This window comes from Arvicanthis niloticus, chromosome 18, assembly GCF_011762505.2.
Source record: "Arvicanthis niloticus isolate mArvNil1 chromosome 18, mArvNil1.pat.X, whole genome shotgun sequence".
In the NCBI taxonomy this organism is placed as follows: Eukaryota; Metazoa; Chordata; class Mammalia; order Rodentia; family Muridae; genus Arvicanthis; species Arvicanthis niloticus.
Genome location: NC_047675.1, coordinates 12,411,348 through 12,426,162, shown reverse-complemented (window position 1 = coordinate 12,426,162; position 14,815 = coordinate 12,411,348). Strand labels below are relative to the sequence as shown.

Genomic DNA, 14,815 nt, shown 5'->3' with positions numbered 1-14,815 from the left:
AGGGCACTTTCAAAAGGGCCGAATTAGGGCCGGCAAGGTAGTTCTGTGATAGAAACTACTGAGCTGCAGCCCTAGGACCCGTGGAGGAGGGAAAACTGACTCCTGAAAGCTGTGCCCTGACCTCCACACAAACGCTATGAGACTATATAAATTTGGGGACCGAAGAAATGGCTCAGCAGTTACAAGTCATGCTGCTTTCCCAGGGGACCTAGGTTTGGTTCTTAGCACCCACATGCTGGCTCACAGCAGTCCTGGTCACTCCAGGTCTGGGAGATCTAATGCCCTCTTCTGGCAATAGGCCCTCATGTGTACAAAGACATACACAGGGCTGGAGTTAGCTCAGAGGGTGAGAGCACTTGTTCCTGTAAGTAACAAGTAAATACACAAAGCTTTGAGAACTTATTATGATTTTTTTTTTTTTTTGACAAAGTCAAAGTATCTGGTCCAGGGTGGCCTTAAACTCATGATTGCCCCTGCCTCAGCTGCTGGGAAATTTGATTTTTAGGGGGAAAATTAAGAGCAGCTTCTTACCCATAGTCTCTTGTTCCTACCAATCATGGGAATCCTGGATTTTTAGGCTATCACCTACTAAATATTTTTTTTTTTACCAAGAGGAGTTTCTGATCAAAGCCTTAAAAGAGGGCTTGGCACCAGTTAGTGATTAATAAGTGCTAGGGGCTACAGAGTGGCTGTGTCAGCAAAGCGCTTGCTACCTGAGCTCAATCCACAGAATCTACGTTAAAGACAGGATGTGCATTTATAATCTTAGAGGTAGAGGTAGGAGAGTCTCTGGAGCATGTCAGGCACCCTGGCCTAACTGGTGAGTTCCCAGGCCAATGACAGTCCCCGTCTCAAAGGACATGGACAGTGTTCCTAAAGACGGCACTAAAGATTGTTTCCTGTATGTACCTGAGCGGACACACATGCACCCGTTAACAATAAACACTCAGTTGAGCATGGAGCTGGCTCAGGCTGACTGGGACCTTTTAGGATCACAGACCACCTAAGTCCTGTCTCCTAACTGCACACCAGGAACCATCTCTCAGTTCTCTCCGCAACAAGGACTGCATGGAGCAGGGAGTGAGGCAACACCCACCAAGTCGCCTAATGAAACGAATGACAACAGAGTCTTAACAAAAGGCACCACACAAGGGAACGTGCCCACTTTATTGAAAGAGCTGACCTGCAGGTCCCAAACCATGTGCCCTTACAATGTGCAAACCATGCACACCATTAAAAGCCAGCACAATAAACTTGCACCCCATACTTAGAACCCTTTCCCTGGGGTGGGTGAGGCAGAGGGAGTGAGCTGGCCTCACAGAGGCCTCATAAATAGTAGGTCACTGCTGGAAGATGCAAGGGACTGGACAGGGATCTCTGGGGCAGCCTCTATCATGCAGCCTCCTGTGTCTTGGAGGCCCTGGGCTCGATATCCAGCCGGCACACAGGGCTGTCGTATACCATCTGCAAGTTCACCTTGTGGCCCACCAGCTCTCGGATGTTATTGATGCCATATTTGATCATTGTTGGGCTGAGAGTGGAAGAAACAGGGTTTAACACTAAGTCAGATCAGGCTATCTTCTGCTTCTCAGAGGCTCCCATCTTTCTCAGAAAGTCCACCCCTACTGGTGGACAACATGTCTTCCTATTGGCCTGCTGTTACCTCCCATTCTCCCCTTGTTCATTCTTGTCTAGCCTCAGAGCCTGAGTACTGGCTGTGCCTGGTGACTGGTATATCCTGCCAGATGCCTTCACTGCTCCTCAGCTTCCATGAAGCCTTCCTTGTTCACCTCATCTAAGTCTTGCTCTGTCCTCTCCATAGCACTTCCTGTCCATTAACACTCTGGCCTTCTGAGTCTCCTTAATGACCATATTAGCTGCCCTCCCATTTCCACTAAGATCCATGTTGCAAAGTATTGGGGAAACATGCCATAGTGCTCACAGCTCCAGGCAAGGCACAGCACTTAGCAACCCTACTACAGAATTGTCAGAGAAATGACCAAGTGACTGAGTTGATGGAATCATTTTAAGTTCCGGCTAGGCACTCACCGCTCCAGGGAGAGACCCCAAGCAATGACAGACACATTTTCGGGGAGCCCCATAGGCAGGAGCATCTCAGGGCGGAAGACCCCAGAGTTGCCAACTTCAACCCACTTCTTTAGACCTGTGGGGAAAAAGGGGAGGCTAGAGCATGCATGTGGGTGACACTGCAGAGAATGAGAAGATGGGGTAGGAGACTGGCAAAGAGGGTGACCCAGGACAAGCGTGAGGTCCCTCAGACTTCCCTCTGCACCCACTTCCCCATCCCTGACCTTGGTGGTAGCTGAACACTTCCATGCTGGGCTCTGTGTAGGGGTTGTAGGCTGGCTTGAAGCGCAACTGCGTGATTCCTGTAGGGGATGGCCAAGGTAGGCTGATGACCTCAGAGTCACTCTCCCAGGGTCCCCAAACACTGCCTGCTTGTATTGGCTTGACTGCTCACCCAGCTTAGTGAAGAACTCCCTCAGCACACCCATGAGGTGGCCCAGGGTGAGACCATGGTCAGCTATCACACCCTCAATCTGGTGGAACTCGGCCAGGTGTGTGGCATCCAGCGTCTCATTCCGAAACACACGATCAATAGAGAAGTATTTGGCTGGTGTAAATGGCTTCTGAGGAGGAGGAATGATGGCATGGGTCAGAAGGTCTACAGGACAGTACCACCCACCCACCTGCCCAGGCCAAGCTCTACCTTCTGGGCTAAACGGTGAAGGGCTCGGGCGCTGGCTGCCGTGGTGTGAGTGCGAAGTAGGTTTTTCCGGGCCTCTTCCAGCTTCCAGGTATACTTGTAGCTTCAGGAGAAAAAGCAGGAAGTCTGCCCTGTGGTCCTGGAACCCCAGCCTCTTGGCCCTCCCCAGCCAGAGTCCTGCTTCTGCCTCACCCCTGTGAGCCGTAGCCACCCTGGGAGTGGGTCCGTTTCACCCGCTGGACATAGTCCATTGGAAGCTGCAGGGCTTCAGCTGGGTCTAGGCAAGACAGAGTCATATGGTCAGCCAATGAGCACCTCTCAGAGCCTCTGCATGTCAGGCATGGCTCCATGGATGCTCCTGTGCCCCAGCAGTCCGGGGTACCTGGCACTCCTCAGTTGATGACCTTTCCTTTCTTCATCCAGAATCCCCTTCCCCTTGCTTTTCTCTTCACTATGTGAAAGCCCAAGTTTCCCTCTGGCTCTGACATATTACCTCCTGCTCTGGTCTCCTCTCATTCCTATGTGACCATGACTTGCAGTCACAGGGCCACCAACTGACCTTTCAGCCTCAGGACCTTTGCACTGGCCTCCATCTCTAGCTGTCATGTAGCTCTGGTAAGTCTGAGGCTCACTATGCAGACCAGACTAGCCTTGAACTCAAGAGATCCATCTGGCTCTGCCACCCAAATGCTGCGATTAAAAGGTGTATATTACCACATCCAACCTTGCTTAAGGCTCAAACAATGCATGCTTCCCCTCCCCTAGCCCTGCAGGCACACATTAGTATCTCCAGTGATTTTTAACCCACCCCACTACACAGATTCCTCAGGAACTATCTAGTCAGGAAGTGGATCTCCCTGAGGCAAGGGACTCTGGCCCTCTCGGGGCTATGACTCAGTTGGTAACGGCCATCCTAGCATGCAGGAAGGTCTTCACAGAGGCCTTGCTCGGGAAGCACATGACTTCTCCCCAATGCTTCCTGGAACCCAGGGCCTTCCTCAGGTTTGGCAAGTGTTCATCCACTAACATGCACCTCCAGAAGCAAACGAGCAAAATTTTTTTTTCTTTTTGAACTTACAATTTTCCCCTCAGCCTCCTGAGCAGTGGTGACAAGAGCCACCATATCCACCTCAAACACGTGAACTCTTTGGGAATGTTAACAGCATAGTTTTGGTTCCTGAGTAAGTCTTTAACAAGTAACAGCTGTGCAGCCTTGGGTACATGATGTTCTTTCTGTGCCTCAGTTTCCTCAACTGTAAATGAGGGGCTAACAGTACCATACGCTTTCTGTAGTTGGAAGGCTGACAACAACGGAAGCAGAAGGTAAGTTCTGGCTTCCACACAACAGCAACATCATTGATACTAAATCGGCAATGGGCAGTTAGGGGCTCATCTACTCACTTCAGAGACATCAAGGACAGTGACACAGGGGCTGGCATGTGACAAGGAACAGAGAACCTGGGACAGAAAACTTGCCAGAATACAGGAGATCCTGGATTCCTCCCCTAGCAGCAGCAGCACACACACGCGCACACACACACACACACACACACACACACACACACACGACAAATAACTAGTCACAGTAGCTCACATGTGTGATCCCATCATTCTAGAGGCTGAGGCAGGAGAACAAAAGACACTTAGATCAGTCATGGCTACATAGTGACTTGTAGGCCAGCCTAGGCTACAGAGTGGGACCCTGTCTTAAAACAAAACAACCCAAATAATGAGGGAAGATGGTCTTAGCACTTCAAAAGCTAAACCAGGAGGACATGAGTTCAAGGCCAGCCTGGGCTACAGTAGGGGGACTCTAGTTGAAAAAACAACAAAAAAAGTTAATAGTGGAAGTGAAGGGAATGTCCAGAACTAAGAAAAACATGCTTCTATTTAATGATTTATTTTCATTTTTCAGTTATGTGTGTACCTGTGTCTGTGTGTGGTTGGATGCACACGAGCTTGTGAGCCTGAGAAGCCCAGATGCATCAGATTCCTTGGAGCTGGAGTTAAAGGTTGTTGTGAGCATCAAATATGGGTGCTGGGAACTAACCTAGGGTCCTCTGCAAAAGCACCAAGTGTTCTTAACTGCTAAGCTTTTTCTCCAGGCCACATACATGCTTCAATTTAGTGAAAAGGATTCTGGCCCCAAATAAACCCTAGAGAATTTACATGATAGTGAGAGGAGAAGGGACAGAGCCAGGGTGGAGTTTGATTATTTACTTATTTATTTATGCTAAAGACAGCTAGAATCCAGGTTCTAATATGTCACACTCCAACCCTTAGGTGGTATTAAAATCTTGGACATGAGGCCAAGCAGTAATGATGCATGCCTTTTATCCCAGCACTCAGGAGGCAGAGGCAGAGGCAGAGGCAGGTGAATCTCTGATTTCCAGGCCAGCCTTGTCTACAGAGTTTCAGGATAGCCAGGGCTACAGAGAAACCCTGTCTCCAGGGGGAAAAAAACAAAACAAACCTGGGATATGCTAGGCCCATGTGATGGCACCTGGGACATGCCAGGCACACGTGGTGGTGGCTCATGCCTTTAGTATAAACACTATGAAGGCAGAAGAAGCTGGTGGATCTTTGAGTTTGAGGCCAGCCTGGTCTACATAATGAGCTTCAGGACAGCCAATAGAATTCTGAATAAAATGAAATAAAAATGCATAGTTATATGCATTGTGGCATATACCTTTAAGCCTAGCCTTAGCAGGGCAGGGAAATCCTTGTGAGTCTAAGGTCAGCCTGGCCTACAGGAGGAGCTCCAGACTAGTCAAGGCCACATAGTGAAACACTTTTTCTCTATAAAAAAAAACAAACAAAACAGCTGGGCAGTGGTGGCGCACGACTTTAATCCCAGCACTTGGGAGGCAGAGGCAGGTAGATTTCTGAGTGAGTCTGAGGCCAGCCTGGTCTACAGAGTGAGTTCCAGGACAGTCAGGGCTATACAGAGAAACCCTGTCTCAAACCACGGCCTCTCCCCCCCAAAAAAACAAAACAAAACAAAACAAAAAAACTCTGGGTAGCTGGCATAAGCTGACACAGCCCCAAGGCAGGTCTGGCAAGTTCAGAAAGCAGAGACTAGGCACAATGGAGAGAGCTCACAGTGAGGACAGGACCAGCTGCCAGGGCCTTGCTGGCCTCAGTGAGGTCAGATCTTGTTTTATGAAATGCAATATCCCTTCCCTAAAGCTTTATCCAGACTTGAGACTTCTGCTGCCACACTGGCCAGGCTCCCATCATCCCAGGCCACCCACCTCGAAGGAAGAAGGTATCATGCTGGTCACGCGCTGGGTGCTGCTGAGGCTGGAAGAGTGCATCAAAGTTCCAGAAGGAGCTCTCGATGAAATTGTCTGTAGGCATCTCGGTGAACCTGCAGGAGACATGACTGACTGCCCTGCCGGCCTGTGCCCACTAGCTCCCAAACCCCACACCAGACCCTGTGCTCACCCCATCTCCAAGAAGATTTGTCGGAACTGGGAGCGGACCTTGAGTAAGGGGTGCAGGTGGCCACTATCTGGGAGCACACCACGGGCAGAGAAGTTGTAGGGTTTGAAGGGCCGGTCCCTCCAGGAGCCACTGTGGGGAGATGCAGGGTACAAAGACATGAGAACTGCCCAATCCTCCCCAACACCCTCTCCCCTCTCCTCATCCTACCTGGAGATCATCTCTGGGCTTAGCTCTGCCTCCTGCTTAGACACACTTGTGCTGAAGCCCCTGCCCTTGCTCACCCAGTAGGTTTTCAGGATCCTGTGAACAGAGGAAGAGAAGACATGTTGCTATCATCTTGAGAGCCACTGGATGCTAATCCCAGAACCAACTATGAAGTCACTCTAGTTTTAGGCTGTTGCTGAGGTTTTAAACGACTCACATATCCTACACTGACCTGGAATTTGCTACATAATCAAGCATGACCTTGAATTGATTCTCCTGCTTCTGCCTTCTATATGCTGGAATTACAGGCCTATGTCACACCAGGATTATGTGGTTCCAAGGATCAAACTCAGGACTTAGTGCATAGTAATCAACTAAGCTACATCTCGGAACCTGCCTTACTTTGTTTTTCCTTTTTCCTAGAGAGGGTCAGGTTACATAATAAACTCTGATATTGGAGGCTTTAAGCATTATATCACAAAGTATCTTTATCTGCATTTTATTTATTTATTTATTATAGAGGATCACCATGGAGTCCTGGCTGACTTGCAACTCCTTTGTAGACCAGACTAGCCTTAAACTCACAGATCCGCCTGTCTCTGCTTCCTGTGCTGGGATTTAAGGGTAAATGACCATGTCCAGCTGCTCTTCTCTCTCTCTGGTGGTAGAGATCAAGCTCAGGGCCATAGGCATCTTATAAAACTGAGCTACACCAGGTTTGTTTGTATTTATGTGTATTGTACATGTCTGCATGTTTGTGTGAACATATAACACATGTGTGAGGGTGCCCATGGGGGCCAGGAAAAGGTAACAGATCCCCTGTTCCTAACACGGGCCTTGGAGCTAAAGTGGCAGACAGTTCCACTGTTAGACAGAGCTGTCCAACATGGGCACCAGGAACCTAACACAGTGGTTAGGAGGAGCAAACCACTGAGCCATCTCTCCAGCCCTCCAGCCTTTAAAAAGTATTTTAAGAGCCATTATCACATCCATTTGTGTGTGTGTGTGTGTGTGTGTGTGTGAGTACGCGCGCACGCGCAGGTGTACACACATGCATCGCATACTTGGAGGTTAAAAAACAACTTCAACAATCAGTTCTCTCCTTCTGCCATGTGGATACCAGGGATGGAATTCAAGTTAGCCAGCTAGTGACAAATACCTTTAGCCACTGAGCTATTTTTCTGGCCTTCATTTTTGTCTCCCTTTTTTTTTTTTTGATTAGGTGTTTTATATAGCCCACGATGGCCTTGAACTCCTGATCTTTCCTCGTTCATCTGCATTATTGTCTTCTTGATACCATCATTTGAAACTTTCTTATCAAGCCACTACCCTTCTACCTGTTCATACACTTATTTGTTCTATCAACAGTGAGAATATTTGTACCAAAGTCCATTCAAGTAGTGATACATACAGAAGGACATGATGGTCAGGACCTGTTACTCCACAAACCCATGAGAAGGTATTTGTGAGTCTAGCCTTTAATGGCTGAGCTATCTCTCCACCCCAGAAGGTATTTTATAACTAGAGAACTTAGCTGGAAAAGGTAGTTTTCCAGCCAGGTAAGTTGGCCAAGTTTACATAGCTAAGAAGTTGCAGAGCCTAGACTTCCCTACATCTGCAGGCCTTAAATGGTTTTAAGAGATAGGCTTCACTCTTTCTATAGATCCACAATCACCCTATCTCAGCTGCACCCAACCTGCCTCAGTATGGCCTCCCTTGAGTGACATATGAGCAGGAATGTCATTGGCTGACTACCTGGAAAGTCTACAGAAAGCCATTTCTCAGCAGCAGGTGCAGCAAGAGCAGAGGCCGAAGGGCTGCCTGAGCCCAGCACACACACTCAAAACCCTGGATAAGGCTGGATGTAGTGCTGCAAGGCTCTAATCCCAGCACTAGGGAGGCAGTGGCACGAAGATCTCTGCAAATTTGAGGATAGCCTGAACTACATATTGAACATTAGGCTAGCCAGGGCTACACAGGAAAACCCTGTCTCAAGACCAAGGAACCAAACAACCACAGTAACAAATCCGGTGTAAAGGGGTTCTGGTGAAGGCTGACAGCAGCAGCCACTGGGTATGGGATAGGCGGCTCCCTCCCTTCATCCACACAGCAACACATAGGTACAAGGGCCTAGCTGTGGCAGCCACTCACACTTCAGTCAGCAGTTTCCTCTTCCGGAGCTCATTCCTTTCCTTTTCAGCCAGCTTCTCAGCCTGGCCTGCCTGGACCAGCTGCAACCGCCTCTGCACTTCATCCTCTATACTGTCCACCTGCCACAGGACAAGGGAATGAGGGCTGGTATCGGCCCCACTTGCCCTTTTGCCCCCAGCCTGCCTGGCCATTTCCTTGCAGGACTCACCACTCGGAACACCCGGGGCCCATCGGCTGCACTCTTGTCCACTCGGATCCACTTGTTAGACATGGCCTTGCTGAAGCCCACCTTGCCGCTGGGCAGTTGCTAGGGAAGTGAGATTGTGCTGTATTCCAGGGCCACCTGCATCCCATCCCCTCCCTGGATCCCAGCCCTGGGCCCTACCATGAGCTCACTTTGCACCAGGCCCTCGAGAGGGATGCTTCTAAACACACGGGCCTCATGGCTGCCCTCCCGGGCAATCTCCTCGCCCTCAGCGGTCAGCTCCCAGCACTTGGCAGATCGGAGCTCAGCCTCAATGACCTGCAGGGAAATGAATGGCACACGGGTGTGTGGTGTTCAAAACTGCCACCACCCTATAGCACTGGGCCAGAGAGTCAAAGACAGCCTCAGAGCTGAAGACATGCACTGCTCTTGTACCTCATAGGGTGGCCCACGGCCAGGGATCTAACTTCTCCAGCTTCCTGGAGCATCTGCACTCACCTGTACATATGCATGCACACACACACAAAATAAATCAACACTTTTTGTGATGGAGCAACCTTTAATATCAGTAGTAGGGGGGCAGAGGCAGGTGGATCTCTATGAGTCCAAAACCAGCCTGGTACACTTATCAAGTACCAGGATAGTCAGGGGTACAAAATGAGGCCCTATCTAAAAAATAAAATTAATTCAGAGGGCGGTCACAAAGCTGTGTTACATTTCAACTTTACTTCTTTTCAAAGGGTAGAGGAAGAGAGAGGACAGAGGATGGAAGAGGGGGAGAGTGAGAAACAGAGAGGGGGGAGGGGAGGGAGGAGGGCGGGAAAGGCTGCAGAGGGAAAGAAGGAGAGAAGGCATGTTATCTCAGTTTTCATTCAAAACCTTGCTTTGCTATATATCCCAAGAGGGATTCAAACCCCTGGAGCCTGTAATCCTGCCTCATTTTCCCATTTTGGGACTATTGATTGCATACTAATGTTCTTAGCTGAAACAATTCTTATGATTTTTTTTTTCAGATATATTCATTTTTTAAATTTACATGTATATGTGTGTGCCTGCATGAGTTTATGGACACCACCTACACTTAGGTGCCTGGATAACCCAGAGTGCTTCAGATCCCTTGGAGCTGTGATTAAAGATGGCTCTTAGTTACTTGTGGGTGCTAGGACCCAAACCCAGGTGCTCTGGAAGAGCAGCCAGTGCTCTTACCCACTGAGCCATATTTCCAGCCCCATAGACAAACTTTTGTTTTGGTTTGGTTTTGGAGACAGCCTTGGCTGTCCTGAAACTTGCTCTCTAGACCAGGCAGGCCTCAAACTCAGAGATGTACCTGCCTCTTCCTCCCAAGGGCTGGGATTGATGGCATGGACCACCACCAACCTGGCCTCGACAAATTCTTTTTAAGTGCTAGGAATTAGACACCTGACATGCTAGACTAGCACTCTGCCACTGAAACACACCTCGAGCCTTTGTGCTTTCCTTTTCTTTCTTTCTTCCTTCCTTCCTTCCTTTCTTGTGTGTGCAGTGTATAAACACATGTGTATGAACAAATGCACATGTGTTTGGTGGCCAGAGGAAGCCACTCAAACTCTATCACCCTTTGCTTGTTCTCTTGGTCCCTCAAAGAAACTAGAGCTCACCATTTTTCATCTATGCTGGTGCCAAGCACATCCTAACAATCTTTCTGCCTCCACAACAACTCCAGGTTAATGGTCTCCAGAGGCCATGCTTAGCTTTTACAGGAGTGCGTGGATCTGACCTCAGGTCTTATAGTAAGTGTTCTTTCTGACTGAGCCATTTTCCCTAATCCTGTATCTTGACTGCACATGTATTTCATCATTTATACACAGGCTACTAAGAGCACTTTTCTTTATATTTTATAGAAAGGCTTGAACGAATGGCCTTTCTATAATATCCCAAAGTATACCCGACTCTAACTCGTAAACAGATGCATTAACTTGTTTAGAATTTAAAGGCTTAATGGCAAAGATCAGGGGAGGAAATATATTTAATAATTGGCTGAAAAACAAAATCAAGAAAGTTATGAGCCGGGCGGTGGTGGCGCATGCCTTTTAATCCCAGCACTTGGGAGGCAGAGGCAGGCAGATTTCTGAGTTCGAGGCCAGCCTGGTCTACAGAGTGAGTTCCAGGACAGCTAGAGCTACATAGAGAAACCCTGTCTCGAAAAAAAAACAATAAATAAATAAATAAAGAAAGAAAGAAAGAAAGAAAGAAAGTCATGTCCCTGGCCCCTATACCATCCTCTGGATCTGTCCTCAACACTGAGGACTGCAGTGTGTACAACTACTGACACTTGATGAGTCACTACAACGAGCACCAGCTGTCTTATGTGCAAGACCTAAAAACAATGTCAGCATCCTAAGATTACGGCGAGGACGACAGCACAGAGCTCAGAGCTGAGTACAGAACTTGTGCTCAACAACTAAACAACCCAGACCCTGCCTCATGGACCCTGCTTTCTGAGGAGTCCATAAACCCCTCTGCACCCTTCATTCCCTCTCAGTCCATTTGCCGACACTGGAAGAATGGGTTTCCTCTCTGCTTCTCTTCCTTATCCGGAATCCTGAATCACCTGCCTCCCTGTACCAGGCACCATGCCTCCAGCTTGGGGGTGTGCAGCCCCAGTCCTCAGCTCCCCACCTCAGCTCTCAGTGTAGCTGGCATTCCTTCTGAAAACCAATACGGGGAACACAATCTGGCTGGCTACCACTCCTAATGCGGCTCTCCATTATTCTGGTGAGATGAAGACATACAGAGCAGGCTGCACAGGCGGTAAGAGCCTGTAATCTTAGCTGTTGGGAACCTGAGGTGAGGAAAGCTCGAGAACTCATACACAGTGAGTTCAAGGCCAGACCGGACAGTGAGAGCCCTTTTCCAAGTTAAAAAGTATCCTAGCATCCGGAGTTTTGAGGATAGACTGGCCTACATAGTGGGTTACAGCATATCCAGACCTGTAAAGAGACCCTGTCTGAAAAAAATAAAAACAAAACAGTAAAAAACAAAAACAGTAAAAACACACCGTAATTTTTAAAAAGAAAAAAGTACTAAGTGTGCTGGGGAGGTGCTTCAGTGGTTTAAGGGCAATAGGTCTTGCAGAGAAACCAGATCAAAGTCCCAGCAACTACATGGAAGCTCACAGCCGTCTACAAATTAAGTTCCCACCGTCTTCTGGTCTCCTCCAGCTCGCAGTGCACATAAACGCAGGCAGGCACACATATATACATAAAAAACAGCCAACAATTCTAAGGGAAGGTGGGTATTAGTGGCATGAGCCTTTTATCCCAGCTCTCTGAAGGCACATGGATCTTCATAAATTGGAGGCCAGCCTGGTCCAGACAGCAATTTACAGGACAGCAACTGTATTTCAGGGTTGCAGCTTTTGCCTAGCACACAGGAGGCCCTAATATGGAGATGAAAGGGAAAGAGGGACCCCTATAGAACCATGTAATTCTGCCCTGATGGTCTCTGCGGCCTATAATCCCATACCAATGCCCTGCCACTGATGTCTTGGGTGCCGTCGTTTTCCTCCATTGGACCCGATTCAGTTTCCATTTCCACCGGATCCCGGCTCTCTGTCCCCAACACGAAGTCAGCTGTCACAGCTGCTTCTCTGAACCTTCACATCACTCTAGTCATTTGTGTCTCCCCATTAGACTGCAACCCCTTTCCGGGCAGCGACCTCGTCTTGTCACACCCCCACATGTGCCAGCTTTTCGTCTTAACAGACATTAGTCACTTGAGAAACGTAAATTGCTCCAGACTTCCCACCGGCGCACCCCGTGCACCTACATGTAATTCTCCCTCACTAGCAATAATGGGCTACAGGTATAAAAGCAAGGCCGGGCAGCAGCACGCGCCGGACTCACCTCACCCAGAGCCTGGAGGCTCTTGACTGCGCCCACCACCGCCTGGTGCTCCACACCCAGCTGCTTAGCCAGCTCCGCGCTGTCCAGGCCGCCATCAGCTGCCTCCAATCGCCTCAGCAACAGCTCCAAAACCGGATTGTCTGCCATGCCTCCTCCCAGCGTGCTTGGCGTGTGCAGGACACCGGACCGATTAGGGAACCGGAACCGGAAGTCACAATAGACCGTGCGTCACCATTTTTAATGTGGCTCACAAGGCAAATTGGGAGCTGGCCATCGCCATCTTAAGTGTGGCAATTCAGCCTCAAATGGACCTAAGGGATTCGGGATGCTTTATGTAGTTTGAGCCCAGTGGCCTTTAGTTAACTAGTGAGGTAAATTTGATGACTTGAAGGACAAAAGTAGTTTTGTTTTTTGTTTGTTTGTTTGTTTTATATCTTGCGACAGGTCTTCTTTAGCAGAGGCTATCCTTGAACTCATCTCCTGCCTACTTCTCCCAAGTGCTAGGATTGCAGACAAATACTCTAAGACCTGACTGAAATTAATTCTATCGGTTTCCCCCCACCCCAACCCCCGCTAATTTTCATGCAGCCACCACTAGCCACCACTCAGATCACTGCCATCCTTCAAGAATTCTCTCTTAGGAGAGAGAAGGCACTGGGTGGTGGGCTTCAGGCACGACCATTCTGTTGATGTTTTTAGATTTATTCACTTTATTTTATGTGTGAGGTTTTTGTTCGTATATATGTCCATGCACCACATGTGTGCATGGTGGCCTCAGAGGTCAGAAGATGGTCATCAGACCACATGGAACCAAAGCTATGGATTTTGTGAACCACCATGTGTATTATTGGGAATTGAACCATGGTCTTATGCAAGAGGACTTAACAGCTTAATACTTAACAGTTAACGAATATTCTTAAGAGCTGAGCCATCTTTCCAGTGCCCCACCCTGCAGATATTAACTTCTTTTACATTTTCAAAAGGAATCTGGGTAGGGACCATACATGTTCAGGGAAGAGGGATTCACTTAAGACAGTTACAGAGCCTGCTGACCTGCATGGAGCACTTCAGGCTTTTTAAGTTCTCCCTAAAATTCATAATGTAGATACTATATAAATCTTCTACTTCACAAGAGAAAAAAGGAGGCTCAGAGGCGAGATTATCGACCTACAGAGAATTGAAGGATACAAGCAGAAAAAGTGTAAATCCTCCCAGCTTCTCTGTGCTCTCAGAAGATCAATGCAATAATATCATACTGATACGTCTTACAAACTGTGAGTCATAGCTGGGGGCTGGGAGTGGGGTGAGGGAGAGAGGGAGGGAGGAAGGTAGGTGAGAGGCATGGGGCAGACACCTTTAATCCCAGCACTCATGTGACAGAGACAGGAGGCTCTCCAAGTTCAAGTCCAACCTGGTCTACAGAGCAAGTTCCAGGATAGCCAAGGCTACACAGAAACCAAAAAACAACCAAACAACCAACCAAACCCCCAAACAAACAAACAAACAAAAACAAACTTTGGGTCTCATCCATACATGATCCTGTGACTCAATGTGTGGATTAAAACATAACTTGTAAAAGGTTTTTGAATATTCAGTGACCAAATTAATTCAAAATCAAATGCAGTGATTTCAAGGTGTCTCTGGCAGCTCTTAGCCATGTTGGGTTATGGAACCATGGCAGCTTCTTTTTTTGTTTGTTTTGCTTTTGTTTTTTGTCAGGGTCTCAGTATGCAAGTGTGCATGTGTGAGTGTAGGCACTTGCATACCATGGCACACATGTGGAGGTCAGAGGACAACTTCCATGGCACACATGTGGAGGTCAGAGGACAACTTTTGGGCCTCAATTATCTCCTTCTACCTTGAGGTATAATTTAGTTCCTCAGCCTTTAGCCAAGAACACTTCTACTCACCAAGCCATCTTTCCAACCCTAGCCTTAGTTCTGAACACGAAACATGCACACTGTGGTGTCACTTCCTGTCACTCCACACAATGCTTGATTTACCAAATACTTTCTCAAGGTTGAGACTATACTGTATGTTGTGTTTTCATTATTTGTACAAAAGTTTTCTGCTTTGGTAGAAGCATAATGCCTTGACATTTAAACAGAAGCCTTTAAAATATTTAAAATTTTTTATTTTTATTATTTTAAATTTACTATATGTATGTGTCTGCATGTGCATGAGAGTTCAGGTGCA

General features: G+C 48.0%; 1 protein-coding gene across 1 annotated transcript; it reads right to left on the bottom strand.

Annotated features, from left to right (window-relative positions):
* Positions 1-1,128: 1,128 nt before the first annotated feature.
* Positions 1,129-12,812, bottom strand: Farsa (phenylalanyl-tRNA synthetase subunit alpha). Its single transcript, XM_034522780.2, has 13 exons — positions 12,620-12,812; positions 8,916-9,053; positions 8,739-8,837; positions 8,531-8,649; positions 6,383-6,475; positions 6,176-6,304; positions 5,983-6,098; positions 2,921-3,005; positions 2,732-2,831; positions 2,483-2,651; positions 2,313-2,390; positions 2,050-2,164; positions 1,129-1,531 (listed from the first exon to the last, which is right to left on the bottom strand). Exons 1-13 carry the CDS (start codon positions 12,764-12,766, stop codon positions 1,393-1,395), a joined length of 1,527 nt encoding a protein of 508 aa, XP_034378671.1. The 5' UTR covers positions 12,767-12,812; the 3' UTR covers positions 1,129-1,392.
* Positions 12,813-14,815: the final 2,003 nt, after the last annotated feature.

What these genes read in the sequence shown, in the direction of transcription:
- Farsa (XM_034522780.2), bottom strand. Translation starts at nt 12,766, where the DNA reads ATGGCAGACAATCCGGTTTTGGAGCTGTTGCTGAGGCGATTGGAGGCA. An exon ending in TTCACCGTTTAGCCCAGAAG is followed by an intron (nt 2,652 to 2,731) that starts GTAGAGCTTGGC and finishes CCTCCTCCTCAG; the next exon opens with AAGCCATTTACACCAGCCAA. An exon ending in AGTGTTCAGCTACCACCAAG is followed by an intron (nt 2,165 to 2,312) that starts GTCAGGGATGGG and finishes TTTTCCCCACAG; the next exon opens with GTCTAAAGAAGTGGGTTGAA.